At 50.5% G+C, this 13,349-nt stretch overlaps 1 protein-coding gene across 3 annotated transcripts in view; it reads left to right on the forward strand.

Moving 5' to 3' along the window:
* DIS3L2 (DIS3 like 3'-5' exoribonuclease 2) overlaps positions 1 to 13,349 on the forward strand; it is a 193,903-nt gene that overhangs the window by 154,211 nt on the left and 26,343 nt on the right. For all 3 annotated transcript variants that reach the window (XM_074590908.1, XM_074590909.1, XM_074590910.1), the window contains one exon: positions 42 to 121. In XM_074590908.1, coding sequence (XP_074447009.1) covers positions 42 to 121 — 80 coding nt within the window. The remainder of the gene's footprint in view (positions 1 to 41; positions 122 to 13,349) is intronic.

A 13,349-nucleotide genomic window follows, 5' to 3' on the forward strand; every position in this document is an offset into this window, starting at 1 on the left:
TTTCTCTTTTCGTTCTCCCCCACCCCCTCTCCTCTCTGCAGCTGAAGCTCTCGTTTACCTTGGACCAGGAGAGTGGGATGCCTCAAGGCTGTTATATCTATCAATACCGGGACAGCAACAAGTAAGTCCCGCGGAAGATCGCACGCAGCAGACAGGGGAAGGTGCATTGCAAGGGAACTGCCCTGCCTTCTGGCAGAGGGATCACAACTGCTTGTACCACTTAAAAGTAGATTAAAGCAGGCTTCGGGCTTGACCCAAAACTGAGAACAGCTCCTGTAAAGGCTGGATCCTTTAAAATGCACAAGGCCCTCAAGCCCCCTTTCTTCTGCAGCATTTAAAACCTGCTTTTATTTGGCTAAAAGGCCGGTTCTTGGGTGCTATGGGCTCTGGCAGAACTCAGCCAGGCTTTGCCCAGGGGTGTTCGCAGCTCCAACACTCAACTGTTTTGTGTGGGGGTGACCCTGGGAACGCGGGCGGGGGTAAAAGCATCCAAGGCTGCACAAGCCCCGCAGAGGGCAGCCCTCACTGCTGCTCAGCTGCACAGAGATGCAGCATCCCATTCTCCCTGCTCGAGCTCTGTGGGTTCACAGAGTGGCCTTTCGTTTGTGGTACTGTAGCCCCAGTGCAGCCACGCACTCTGTTTTTATAAGGTACCGTATGATATTCAAGCTTTGGATGTGTTTGGAGCACAGAGTCCTCAATTTCTAGGTATTCTGTCTATTTTTACTAGCTGCCGTAGTGAATTGGCACCCAAGATGTTTTTATTTCAAATCACATTCTCATTATCAAATTGACGGCAGCAGCACAGTTCAGCATATTTCCGTGTTCGCGCTGGGTTACTTTGCCTGAATACCAGCATGTCATAAATCCATAGCCTGTTGCCTCCACCCAGATAGTTCTGCTTCTTGCAGGAGGGTATATGAAACTGTAAATGGACGAAACAGCCTGTAATGAGATCTGCTCTGAAACGCTGACGAGAACGGTCCCGACAAGGAAGAGGGACATCCGCAAAGCAGCACCTGCCCCTTTCTAAGCTGAGAATTCTCAGTGTATAAACAAGAAGGGAGATAATTTCTGGGAGAATCCTTCCCACCTGTGGATGGGTGATTAGCAGGCAGTACATGCTCCCATGCCAAATATCCTGGCCCCGGAGGCATGGGTGAGGAGAGCTGGTACCTCCAGCACCACCGAGCTAACAGGGAGACGTGTGGTTCAGCGCAGAAGCATAAAATCAACAAGGGAAGAGTGTTTGTTTTTGAGGTTTTAAAAGGCGGCGGCACACAATGGACAGTGAGGAAAAGAAAACCCCCAGACCTATTGGGGTTTGTTAAGGATGTTTATAGACCCAGTGTTTCTAATTGTGTGGCGTATATCTCAAAAATCAGCAGCCGTGGGTTTTTTCTGCTGCAGACCCTCCTCTCCCCAGGCTCCAGTGGGTGTTTTGTGCCATTGTTTGAGGAAACTCCAGGGACGGGAGTGGAGTTACTTTGTTTAAGCGCTAAGGCCAGTCACAGTTCTGCTTGGAAACCTTGCTTTTAGCTGTGAGTGGTCCAGCATGTGAAAAAGTAGCTGTGGCGTGTTGGCAGCTGTTGATTTAGAGATGTATGGCTGTGACCTGCGTTTCTGGCAGGTGTGGGAGCCGAGCCACCCCGAGCCATGCCAGCCGGGATCATGGGTTGGAAAAACACAGCACGGGCAGGATGAGTGAGATTGCAAGTACACCCAGACTTTGTGCGCGTCTGACGGATCCAAACTGCAATTATACCTCCCTGCGGGGCCCCGCGCTTTGTATTTTATAGCTTGCTTGACCAAGCTGGGGGGGAGCAGAATCCCATTTCCCAGGGAGAGCCTGGCTAAGTCTGCGCACGCCCTTATCCCGCTAAGCCCTGTGCGTGCAGCCCAGCGCCACTGACGGTCCTTGGCCCAGTGAACTGAAGCATGAAGGTCTGTGCTACGTCTGACGTGTTCTTGCAGGTAAAGTGCCCTTGAGCCAAACGTGTGCTCCATTCTGGTTGTACCCGGGGTGATTTTGGAAGGAGCTCACGTGCGCTGCAGCTTTATTGGCAACAGAGCATCACTTTTGAATAGTGTAGTGAAGCGCCGGACGTGGCTCCCTCTCAGCCAAGCAGAGACCGTGCTTCTCAAGCATGGGGCCTTCCATAGGGTTAATTTGTTATCCCTACAATAGCATGGCAGCTGTCGTGATAATTTTTCCTTAGCAATTTCCCAGGATAAATTGCAGGCCTTGTGTTCTCCCAAGCCTAGTCAGGCTTTGACAGTACTCATCAGGGACCACGGGGATAACAGCTCTTCTGCATCCTTCTAAACATGTATCTAGAAGTTAAGGTAATGTAACGTTTGTGTCTGCACCATGTTTTGGAGCTGTTTACAGTCCAGAGAAGAAATGCTGGCAACACGCTGCAAGCTCATGCATGGGAAAGACTGGAAATGTGCACTCCAGAGCTCAGTGGCGTCAGCAGAGCGTTGGGGCTGGGACCTGCACCAGGGACAGACTCGTGGCAGGAGTGCAGCAGGTGCGTGAAGCTCTCAAGCAGGAGTTTTAACAGGAGGAAGCAGGGGTGATCCTGGTCGATGGGAACCCATTCTGGGCTAGGGAGTGTGCCTGGTGCCCCAGAGATCTGCGTGAGCAGGGCTGTGCAAGGCTCAGTGCCACCCCGGCTACGGGAGGAGTGTCCCTTCCCCTCCAAGTGGCAAATGCTGTTCCAAGCTGCAGCCAGACGGGGCCACCGGAGAACAGCGGATATTGGCCTCCCACTCGCAGAACAAAGGACCGCAGCATTGCTGAAAGTGTAATTACCAGAGCTATTAAAATTTCTATTGCTTAGGCTAGAAGTGCAAGTACCATGCAGGCTCTTACAAGGGCAATCAATTGGAATTTGTTCCCTTTAAAATGATAAAACCCTGCCAAGGAAATTTTGCCTGCACCCAGCAGCTTCCCGTTTGCCTGCCTGCCCGCAGGAACATTCACGGGCACAACGCTCGCCTGGCGCCCGCTCCTCTGTCGCACCCTGGGTGCCGAGCACTGTGGGGTGACGGGGCTCAGGGGAGCCTTGGGCTGAGAGCAGAAGAGGGGCTGGGCAGCCAGCTGCTCATCCCTCCGCCCCTGCTATCATATATCGGTATCCGTTGGCACTTAATAGTCCCAGCAGCAACACAAGTGCTGTACCGGGAGCTGTGTGGAGGAGAGAGGCTGCCCCTGCCCCTGCGGTCCTGGGGGTGAGACCAGGGGGCATCAGTTCTCCCCTTTTTCCCTGCTCAGACCCAGACACTTTCCTCCCCTTGGCTGCCATTCCTTTCCAGCCCTTCAGTCCTTCCTGGCCCCAGAGGAAATGACTTAACCTCACGCAGAAGCAAGCAGTCTGCTCTCTCATTTTTAAGCCATGTTACTTAAATCTTCCTAGTGGGAATCAGTCGGTATAATCGACAGAGCACCGGGCTGCTGTAGGACAGCTGTCCTGCGATGGGAGCGCTGTGCCGTGACACGGGGACGGCCAGTGATGTGTGCTGGGTGACATTCAGAACAGGAGCACATTGTCAGCCTTCCCGTGGCCCCAGTGCAGTCACATCCAGGAGAGGACATCCCTGCCAGCCGTCCCGTGGTGTGACTGTGGGACGAGCCGGGTGTTGAGGGTGGGACTGGCTTTCTGCCGCTGCCTCTGCGCAGGCTGAGTTTCTCTGGCCCTGCACAAGATCCAACTGCAAAACCCAGCCAGGCAGTAAAAGACCATCAAGGCCATTCGCATCCACCATGGCTCGTGAATCCCATCTTACAACACGCACTCACCGGTCCCCGATCTAGGAATATGACGCTGACTGTGCTGAGGAAGTGCCGGCTGCCCGCTCTTGTGGGCTGCCAGGCAGCAGGAAGGATGAGATCAGTAAAGGTCATGAAGGACTTCTTCCACCCTGAGTGCAGGAAGAGCCAAAGCCAACTTGAGATCCCCCTGGATGAAATTAATTGTGAGAAGTTTACTGTCTTTTGTTTGCATCCAAGAAAAAGAAGGTTCAGTCTGTTTCCTGTGTTCACTGTCACTGTCCAGACGCTTCTCCTGAGACCTCCTAGGCTCTGCTCGCCTACCCACAGCAAGTCTGACCCTTCAAATGCCTTTGTCTTCCCTTCCAAGACTCTCTGATTACTGTCACCTTTCTCAGATGATGCAGTGCGCAGGGTCCCTGCCATCCCAGACCCACAGAGGAGCTATAAATCCCTGTCAAGATTCATCCTGTTACGTGGGCCGTATTTGCAGGGGATTGTGTCGCTTCCTTGCCCCCAGCTGGTTCTCTTCTAAAGTGGTTTTCCTGCTCCCTTAGCCTCCGGGTACTGGTCTCTTTTTGAGGTCCCTTCCTCACATCACAGACGTCGTCTTTGCCGATAGACCAGCTTGCAGTTCGCCAATGAATTTCATTTTAATTCCTTGCTGCAGCTGGGGTTTGTGTCAGGATTATGAATTGGCAGTGGGGGCTCTCATGTTCTCTACAGAGTAATTTTTAAACCCAGAGGAGCAGCATCTCGCATGGAAGCACTTAGAGACCTCTTAGAAAATCAGTGTTGGAGTATTGATCATTTTTTCTCTCCAGGGACCCGGAGCGCTACAGACAGAGCTGCTGTGCAGTGTAGCCACTTGCGGGCAGCACCACACAACTCTTCAGAATGAGAAGTGAAGAATAGCTCCAGTTGAAAGGAAAAGTGGTGCCCCCTTTTATATAGAGATCAATGATGGCTGGTACATTGGATTATCACTTAAAACACCAGGACTTCAAATGCCAGGGTGCATGCACTCCTGACGCTGACAGGCTAGTGATATATAATGCTGTTTGGGTTACCAACTGAGCTCCTCTGTGCAGTCTTTTCATAAGGTGAATGTAATATCTGCAGTGATCTACCCAATGTTGCATCAGGAGAGCCAGCCTATAATTATGCTTGAATTATTTGAATGGGTTATTTGTCACAAACACATTAGGTCACTCCATTTATTGCTACCATTCAGGGCTGCAGCAGGTTTGGTGTAAACAGAGCTTGGGTCGAGGTTTGGGGCGGGGGGTATTTTTCTGAATAGAGCAAATCAGAATTGTTTGGGGTTTATTCTTTTCTGCTAGGAGAGCTGTTGACTGGGAGTGCTAGGAACAAAATATGTAAAGCAGCTGACACAGCATAACGGATTGGTTTTTAGTTGTACTTCCCAGGTGTGCAGCTCATGTGTTGGACTTTAGCATGGACCTAGTTGCTTTGCAATGAGCTGGCAGGTTTAGTGTGATATGTTTTGTTCCTTATAAGAAACTGAGGCTTCCAGAGTGGGTTGTTTGTACAAGGAGCTGCTGCACAGCTCACACAGTCACTGTGTGCCTGACTTGCCTTATTACGTGGTTGTTTCATGGTACGCATCCCACCAAAGCGGCACGGGTTGTGCTGGTATGAAGGAGGTGGTTGTCTCCCCTAATGGCATCTGATTTTCTGGTTAGTGATAAGCAAATACGTTCTCTGCACTACTTTGACCTGCATGGCCAGAAGTCTCTGAAGGTGGTATCTCCTCTTGCTTGTCTTGCCTGGCAGACTGGGATTTCCTGGGGGAAATCCATATACAGGTTATCGCTTGATGTCACAGGCTTGGGTGGGTGCTGTCTAGTAGTGTCTAGTGGTGCTGGCTTAGCTGGGACAAGGCATGTCCCGCTGCACTGCAGTTCTGTTTCTGCAAGCATTGCCCAAGTCTTGTTGGATTGCAGGTAGCTGAGCTGCCCTGTGACTCTCCTGGTGAGCTGTGGAGGGTTTATCTGCTTTTGGATGCCACAGAAAAGCATGAGAGGCAGTTGGGGTAAGTAAGCCTGTATTTTCATTAGGAATACCACCACTTTCATTGTAACCAGCCCCTGGGTTTAAGACTGTCAGCCTTCACAGGCATTAAAACACTACCAGACTCTGGTGGAAGGGGTACCTGTGTGGATGAGAATGGTATTGGAAGCAAAATGCAAGCCAGGGCATGAGTTAGCACTGCCCGGAAGATATACTCTACAAAAGACAAGACTAAGCAGGTTGGGAGTTTTTCTTATGATACCGTGTCTCGTTTTTTGTTTGACTTATTGGCACTAACCTTTACCCAAGTCAGCAGGTGATGTATGTCCTTCACCTGCCAAAAGGTAATCACTAGAGTTGGCCAGGCAAGGCTGGTGACTTATTCTGTCACCGTACACAGAGATAAACCAGCCCTACGCTTGGTTCAGCGTAGGGTAAATTTTCCAGGAGAATAAGTCTGGAGGTTGACCTTTAAAACTTCAAAAGATACGTAATCCTTCCTGCCTAAGGCATGAGTTCAGTTTTCTGTATGACACAGCCAAAGGCTGCTGGGACATATGCTGCAAAATAGCCATTTCCAGGTGAGGAAGAAGGGCTCTTGCAAAAGGTTCTGCCCAGGTATTACTTAGCTGCTTTTCTTGACACAGACCTGCCTCCTCCTGCCACCCTGCTGCTTAATAACAGGTTTCCAATCCATCAGTGCTGTAGAAATAGTAACTGCCAACTCCTTGGAGTGTCAGTGCTGGGTGGGGGCTGCAAGTGGAAAAGATGATCAAGGAAACCTGCCTTTCCCCTGAGCAAGCAGATGGGATTTGAAGATGACCTGACCCCTTCCAAATAAACATTTGAAGCTTTCTTTGGTGTTCCTCACAATATCCCACATCAGCCAGTAGATCTCTCGCTAAATCCTCATGGGGTACCAGAACAGTCGGTGTGTTCTCCCACCCTCAGGGGGGAAGGACGGGGCTCTTAAACCCAGGTGAGTGTGTGACCTCCCTACTCTCCCTGGGTGGAATCAGGGGTGTTTGTCGTCTTATCTGTTTCTGAGTGTTCTCTTGGAGAGGAGCTGTAAAACCTCCTTGTGTCAATGTTAGATGTCTGGGTATTCAGAGGCAGTCAGGTAGGTGAGAAAATCAGCTGCAATTGTAATTGAGTCAGAGATGCTGTCTCCGTGTATCATCCCTGGAGATCTGTTTACGTATCCATTTGCTTAACAGTATGTTTGGAAGCTCGGCAGGATTTCAGCACAATTTCCCTCGCCTATATATATCTGACTAATGCCCAAGGCAGTGAGCTATATCTGGACTAGAACTGCTAACCTATGGATCTGGGTTTTCTTAGTAGCCCTGAATCAGACGAGTTTCTGATTAGCCCTTAGGTAGATGGGAGAGGTCTGACGTGGGAAAGAGTGAATCATCCTCCTTCCACAAGAAGCACCTCTGAATTTCATCTTGAACCCAAGTGGCTGGATTGATTTTATGTCCAGGAAGGCCCTCTCCTGAGCTGAGACATGGCTAGAAAATCACCAGGCCCGCTAGCCATCCCTCTCCCAGCAGGATTTCTGGGCATACTTTATTGTAAAATATATGGAAAAGGAGTCCTTGTTTTGGCTTAGTCTCTGTATCCTTGAATGTCTAGCCGTAGTGCAGACTGACTTTTCTGCCAGGTATGGGTTTTGCCGTCCAGCCTGTGATGTTACAAGGAGGAAGCACTGGGACCAGCAGGCAAGTGCATGTGCTGCTGCCTTTTGCTTTGTTCGGATGTGCTTTAGGTACAAACTAACGGTGGAAATTTGCATGCAGCGGCAGGCAGTGGAGTAAGACCAAAGATGATGAAGGGGATGCTGAGTGCTCAGAGCATGTGTTGTGCTGGCGGTGATGAAGGATGCTCTGCTTGGAGATAGACCTTCCAGTCCTGCTCGCCAACCTGCTGTTTGATCTGCACTTTCTGCCTGGAGAGAGCCAGGGCTTTCAGTTTGCCGTGGGCAGGGCCTCTACGGTCTGTTCAGCACTAAGTACCTTCGTTCCCCAGGGGATCGGCAATGTAAACTGGAGTAACTGGGTGGATTGTCAGCCAGCTGGGACTGCTCTCTCTTAAAGAGCTACTGGCTGAGAGCTGAAGCATTCATATTAGAAATAAAACACTCATTTGAAAGGCAAGAGAGATTAACCGCTGGCAAAATGTCCCAAGAGAAGACCAGAGAATTCTCCATCTCTCAAGGACAAATGCATTTCTGGAAGGTGTTTTAGACCCTACAAGTCAGTGGATTTAACAGAGCCGTAGCTACCTGAAGCCCTCCAGGCACAAGAGGTCAGCTGCTGGAATAATCCTCCCAGTCTTAAAATTCCTGGCTTGCTGTTCTGTGTTAATGTAAAGGATCAGCTTTGCGTTGACACCACTCTCTTTGCAAAGCTGGTTTTTGCCAGCTGCTGAGCCTGGAAGAACAGGGCTCCTGCCCCTTTTCCATGTACTCTGCTGAGCTGGGCATTCCGTGCACCTTGTTGCTTGAAATTATGTCCTCGTGAATCAGAGGGTGAGGATGGAAGCACCTCTCCTTACCCCCTCCCAAGAAGCAAGGGTGAGCAGTTCTACTTACCCAGTTGCTGCTGTGGTTTGCTCTGGGTCTTGCGGCTTTTTCAACTGTTTTTCCACAATTCAGAGCAGCTAAATCAGTCTGGCAATGGACTCTCTTCCCTCCGCACCTCCCTGTTTCTTCTCCATCAAAAAAAGGAGCTTCAAATCACAAGCATGTTTTGTGTGCTCAGCTCCTCGCAGTGTCAAGGTCACCCCGAATGGGGTTCCTGTTACAGTTCAGCACTTTCACCTCTTTCAATTTGCCACGCATTAGTCAATCTGGAGCCTAATGGATTTGTAACCTGGCTTTGCCTGTATCGTCTGAGACGTTCCCAGCAAACTAAGAGGATTTGGGCACAACTTCCTTTCAAGTTAATGGAAAGATCTTGCTTGGAAAGAACCTGCTTGAGGATCTGAGTGTACTTTGCATTAATGTTTCCATTAATTTTAATGGGAGACGGTTCTAAATTCCTCAGATCAGCTTTGAACATCTTAAATTTTGTCTCCTTCACCTGCCTCATCTAAAATGGGGCTGCTGAGCAGAAGCACCCTTAAATGAGCAGCATTATTGACCAAGATGTCCTGCAAGTTTTTCTGCCTCTGTTGATCTCTCTGGAAACATCCTGTTCTCTGGTGACCCCACTGGACCCCTCACCAGGTCACCACGCACAGGGCAGGAGGTCCAGGGTCAGCTCCCAACTCAGAGGCTGTCCCTTGCTTAGTCTCTGACGAGTCACATCGTTTGTCTCTGCTCCACCGCTGTCTGAAAAGCAGAAAAGAGCAGGAGTCCTCTGGGACTTTTTCATTACCATTTATAAAGCACTTTGCGATCATCAAACAGGAGGGAATAGAGGAAAGTGAACTTTTATTGTTGCCACTCAAGTCTCGGTTACTGCAATGAAGAGGTGTTTCAGCTCTGCTGCCTTGGGCGCGATTACCTGCCCCACTTCGTTTGGCTGGTACCAGCAGGCGCTGCAGAGCCCAGCCAGGGTTTTAGCCTGGGGATGGTCTTGTCTGGCTTCTGTGGGGCCATGCTACTCTTGATGCCGGTCTCGTGAGCTGAGCAGCTCGGTATCTCCCGCTTCCCCTCCCTCTCTCCTTGCTCTCTGCCCTGCTGCTCCTCCGTTAACTTTGACACTTGAACACAGCAGTGATTAACTGTTACTGAGCATCTGCCACTGATCGGATTGCTGCTTGCGCCTGCCTCCTTCAGCAGAGCTCTTGCCTTCTTCTGGACTGCTGGTAGATATTCCTTTCTGTCTCCCACTGGGCTGAGCAGAGACCAACATCCCGACTGCTCCTGGCATCCCCCTGGTGAAAGCCAGCCCTGGCAGAGCTCTTGTACACATTGCATCTCTGGCACAACCTCATTTTGCTCAGGCAGTCCAGGCTGAACAGCCTGATTTAGTAAAAGAGTTGGTGCAAGCCCTGCTCATCTCAACATAATCAGGTTAGCAAGCGGCTACACGTGCAGTTGTCCTGGCAGACAAGAAAGGCCACACTGGCTTGTCCCCACTGGAAGTATCCCTAGGAAAGACTTTGTGGTCAAATAGGACCTAGAGGGGTGGGGAGGCAGCTCTGCTGCAGTAAAACAGGGCACCTGTTGGAGAAGTCATCTTATTAATGAGGTTTTCATGCTTTATTTATGCTCAGTGCTCATTTGTCTGGTGACATGGGGCTGGGCACAAGTGTCCAGGTTACAGAGGAGCAGGCACGGTCCATCGGACTCAACGAAATCTGGTGTGACTTGTTTGCAGCGTAAAGCAGGAGAGGCTGGGAGCAGGAGCGGGCTGCCCGTGCTCACACACTCGCTCCCAGACGGGCCAGCCCAGGGTCAGTTCCAGCCTCCAACAATTAGCGAGACAGATTGAATCTAGATTGATCGGTCTAGTTGCGCAGAGCGAGCCAATTCCAGCAAGAAATTCACCTTTCCCTCTCTCTTCATGTTAAAAGGAAGGAGACCTTGTCAGATTTCTGGATAAATGGGAAGTACAGGGCAAGGTAGAAATAAATGTTGTGCTAATGCGTGGGAAGAATCATTAGGACAGAAAGTCATCATCAATGCAGCCGGGCTGCAGCTGATGCTCATCGCTGTGTTGAAACTCTGCCTCGTGGTACAGTTGCTGCAAAAGGCAGAATTCAACGAGGGCTCTGCTATTTATTGTGCGGTTGCAGCATGTTGCAGGGGAGTGCAGAGACATAGAATCTGGTTCAGAGCAAGAGTTTTTGGCACCGATAACAGCCTTGGACCAGTTGTTTTGCTACAGGGAATTCATAGGAATTGCCTCCCGGTGCAGTTATTTGATAGATGCACTTGGGTCACTCGGGTCTTCATGGTCCTTATCCCCATAAGGAGGAAACCGAGGTTGTGGGAGAGCAGAGAAGGGACATGTTGCTTCAGTGAACATACAGGAGCAGGAGTATGGTGCTGAGCTAAGCTGAGGGTTATGGGTTTCTTTGGGGATGAGTTTTTGGGAGGGTGAATGGGATGGTGAGGAGCAGGGGATCAGTCCCTGGTAGATGCAAGTAGAGGAAGATCAAACATCTACTTCGTGCTGTGTGTCACACCAGCCGTTCCCAAGCTCCAGAGCCAAAATATAATGACACTAACAGGGACACTTAACTGAACGAGCCTTGGCCTGCCCTTTCCTTCAGCTGCATCTTCGTGCTGTGCTGTACAGCAAAGACATGGGGAAATGGGGCCAGGCATTTTCAAGGAGGGCAGTTAACCCTGAAGGGTGCAGTGCTCTCGTCCACAGCACGGCCCCACAAGCTGTGCTGCCCGCGCAGCCAAGGGGGGAACCTTTGCAAAGAAGAGCTCTCCCTGCTGCACCCAGAGCGCTCAGTGCTTCAAGGACATCATAGAAAGCAGCCTGAGGAGTAAGACGGAGCACATCAGCCCAAACAGTTCGGCTTTGCACCACTGCAGAGAGCAACATGCAGACCTGGAGAAAACAAGCTGCCTGGCCACTCCAGAAAGCAAAGAGAGACAAAGGAGTCTTGTCCTGAGATCCATGGTGCCATCCCCGAGCTCCCGAAAGTGCGAAGGGATGCTCTCTTTGCTGGCGGAGCGGGGTGGCTTTGTGCGTGTTTATCCAGGGCTTTCGCCTGCATGGTGCCAGCGCGAGAGCCGCTGCTTGTACTTGACAGCTCAGCTATTGTTGCAAAGTATGATTTAATAGCAAGACTTGATTACAACATGCAAATGTAGCTGCTGGGGGACTATCTCAGAGGTTTGTGGAGATTAGCTGTTAAATTGGCCAGTGCAAAAACATTATTAAGCAGAGAACATAATTACTCATCTTGTGCTTCTGTAGTGTATAGAAGAGACAGATTTGTTTAAAAGCCAGCAAGTCCTATATAGAGAAAAGACTTGTGTAAATGCCACATCATGTACTACTGTATGTTGCAGCATATTTTATTAGAGAAGCAATACTTAATAACAACATTTGTGAACTTGTGGAAGGAATCCATTATATTATTCTGCATCATAAAAGCAAACCTAATGCCTGGTCTGTGTGAAGGCTGTGCAGATATTGAAACATCTCCTTTCAGTGGTGGTTGATTGCTTTTATGGAGATTGTATCATATGGATATAAACAAATCCGGCACTTGATGTGAAATCTGGGAGCAGGGTTTTAGACTTCACGCATCTATCTTCTATCCGTGCGCATTCCCTCTGAAATGCATCAAGGTTCCCATTAACACCTTAAACGTGGAAAGTAGGATTAAAGTGAGACTGTCAGCACATACAAAATGAACATCTAGGCATGCACTTGCTGTAATGTTTTTCCCTTTCAGTCCTAGGGTAGTCTGTGGGGTTGCCGGAATAAAAAGCCCGTGTGTGCGTGCGAGGGTGCTGGGGGGGAGGATCGAGGCGTGGGGAGCTTGTTAGTCCTGCAGCCCTGGTTTTCGGAGCAGGCTGTGGTTCAGGGGTTTTCTCCTGCCCCGTGGCTCTCAGTAGCACAGGCTGGGCTTGCAGGTGGCAGCTAGAGGACTGAAGTTGGATTTAAAAGTGCATTTGGCTGGTCAAAGCCCCAGACAATTTCAGGAAAATCTTCTTTGACAAGAGGAGTCAGGAGGGATGAATTAGAGGAACGGCTTGTCACAAGTGCTGGCAGGGGAGCGGGGTGATGCTGGCAGGGCGAACCGGCTGTACTGCGGTGGCTGCTGCTCACTCCTCATTCACCTCACTGGACGCTTCCCCTCCAGCATCTCAGACCCCCCAACAGATGAGGCTTCGCCTGTCTAAGCAGGAGGAAGTATCCTCCCAAGCCTAAGTGGGGGAGATAAAAGACTTCAAGCGTTTTTGATGGGAAACTCCTGTCTGTCCTTTTGTTGCAGCTCAAGAGCATTTGTACGCCAGTAATTGCTCCTCAGGCTGGTTCCTGTGTGACTCAGAGCTGAACGTGGAGCTGCCGCTGCTGTGTGAACCTCAGCATCCCGGCACAATACGTCCCAATCGCTCTGAATTTGAATTCGCAGCCAGTCCTCCTCCTTTATGACGTGTCTGTGCACACGCAGGCACACCGCCTTGCTCCTTACCTGCTGTATGCTGGTAAATTTGACACGGTTGGAGCCATCAGCTGTTCCAGGCGGTGAATGGGGGGAAATGACTGCTCGTGACCAGGCTTGGTTTCGGCTCAGAGCCATGAAACACCTAAACCCAGAGACAGCCGCTCACCAGCATCTCCTGGTGCGACTGCGGGGTGGCCAGGAGAAGGTCTGGGTCCAGCAGCAGCATCTCCCTGCTGTTGTTATTCAGTGCCAAAGGGTAATCCTAAAAATACCTGTGAGCGGCTTGCAAGCCACGAGTGTCAGAGGGGGCAGCTCTGCAAAGGTCTTGTGTCACCGGGGAAGGGAGAATGACACATCTCGTCATCACTGAGCACGAAGGGATGGCACCTGCAGCCGGGCGCTGGGCATGGGGGAGAGCAGGGGCTGGGTCTTGGCAGGGGCAGACCAG

The sequence above is a fragment of the Larus michahellis genome, chromosome 6 (assembly GCF_964199755.1).
Source record: "Larus michahellis chromosome 6, bLarMic1.1, whole genome shotgun sequence".
Taxonomy (NCBI): Eukaryota; Metazoa; Chordata; class Aves; order Charadriiformes; family Laridae; genus Larus; species Larus michahellis.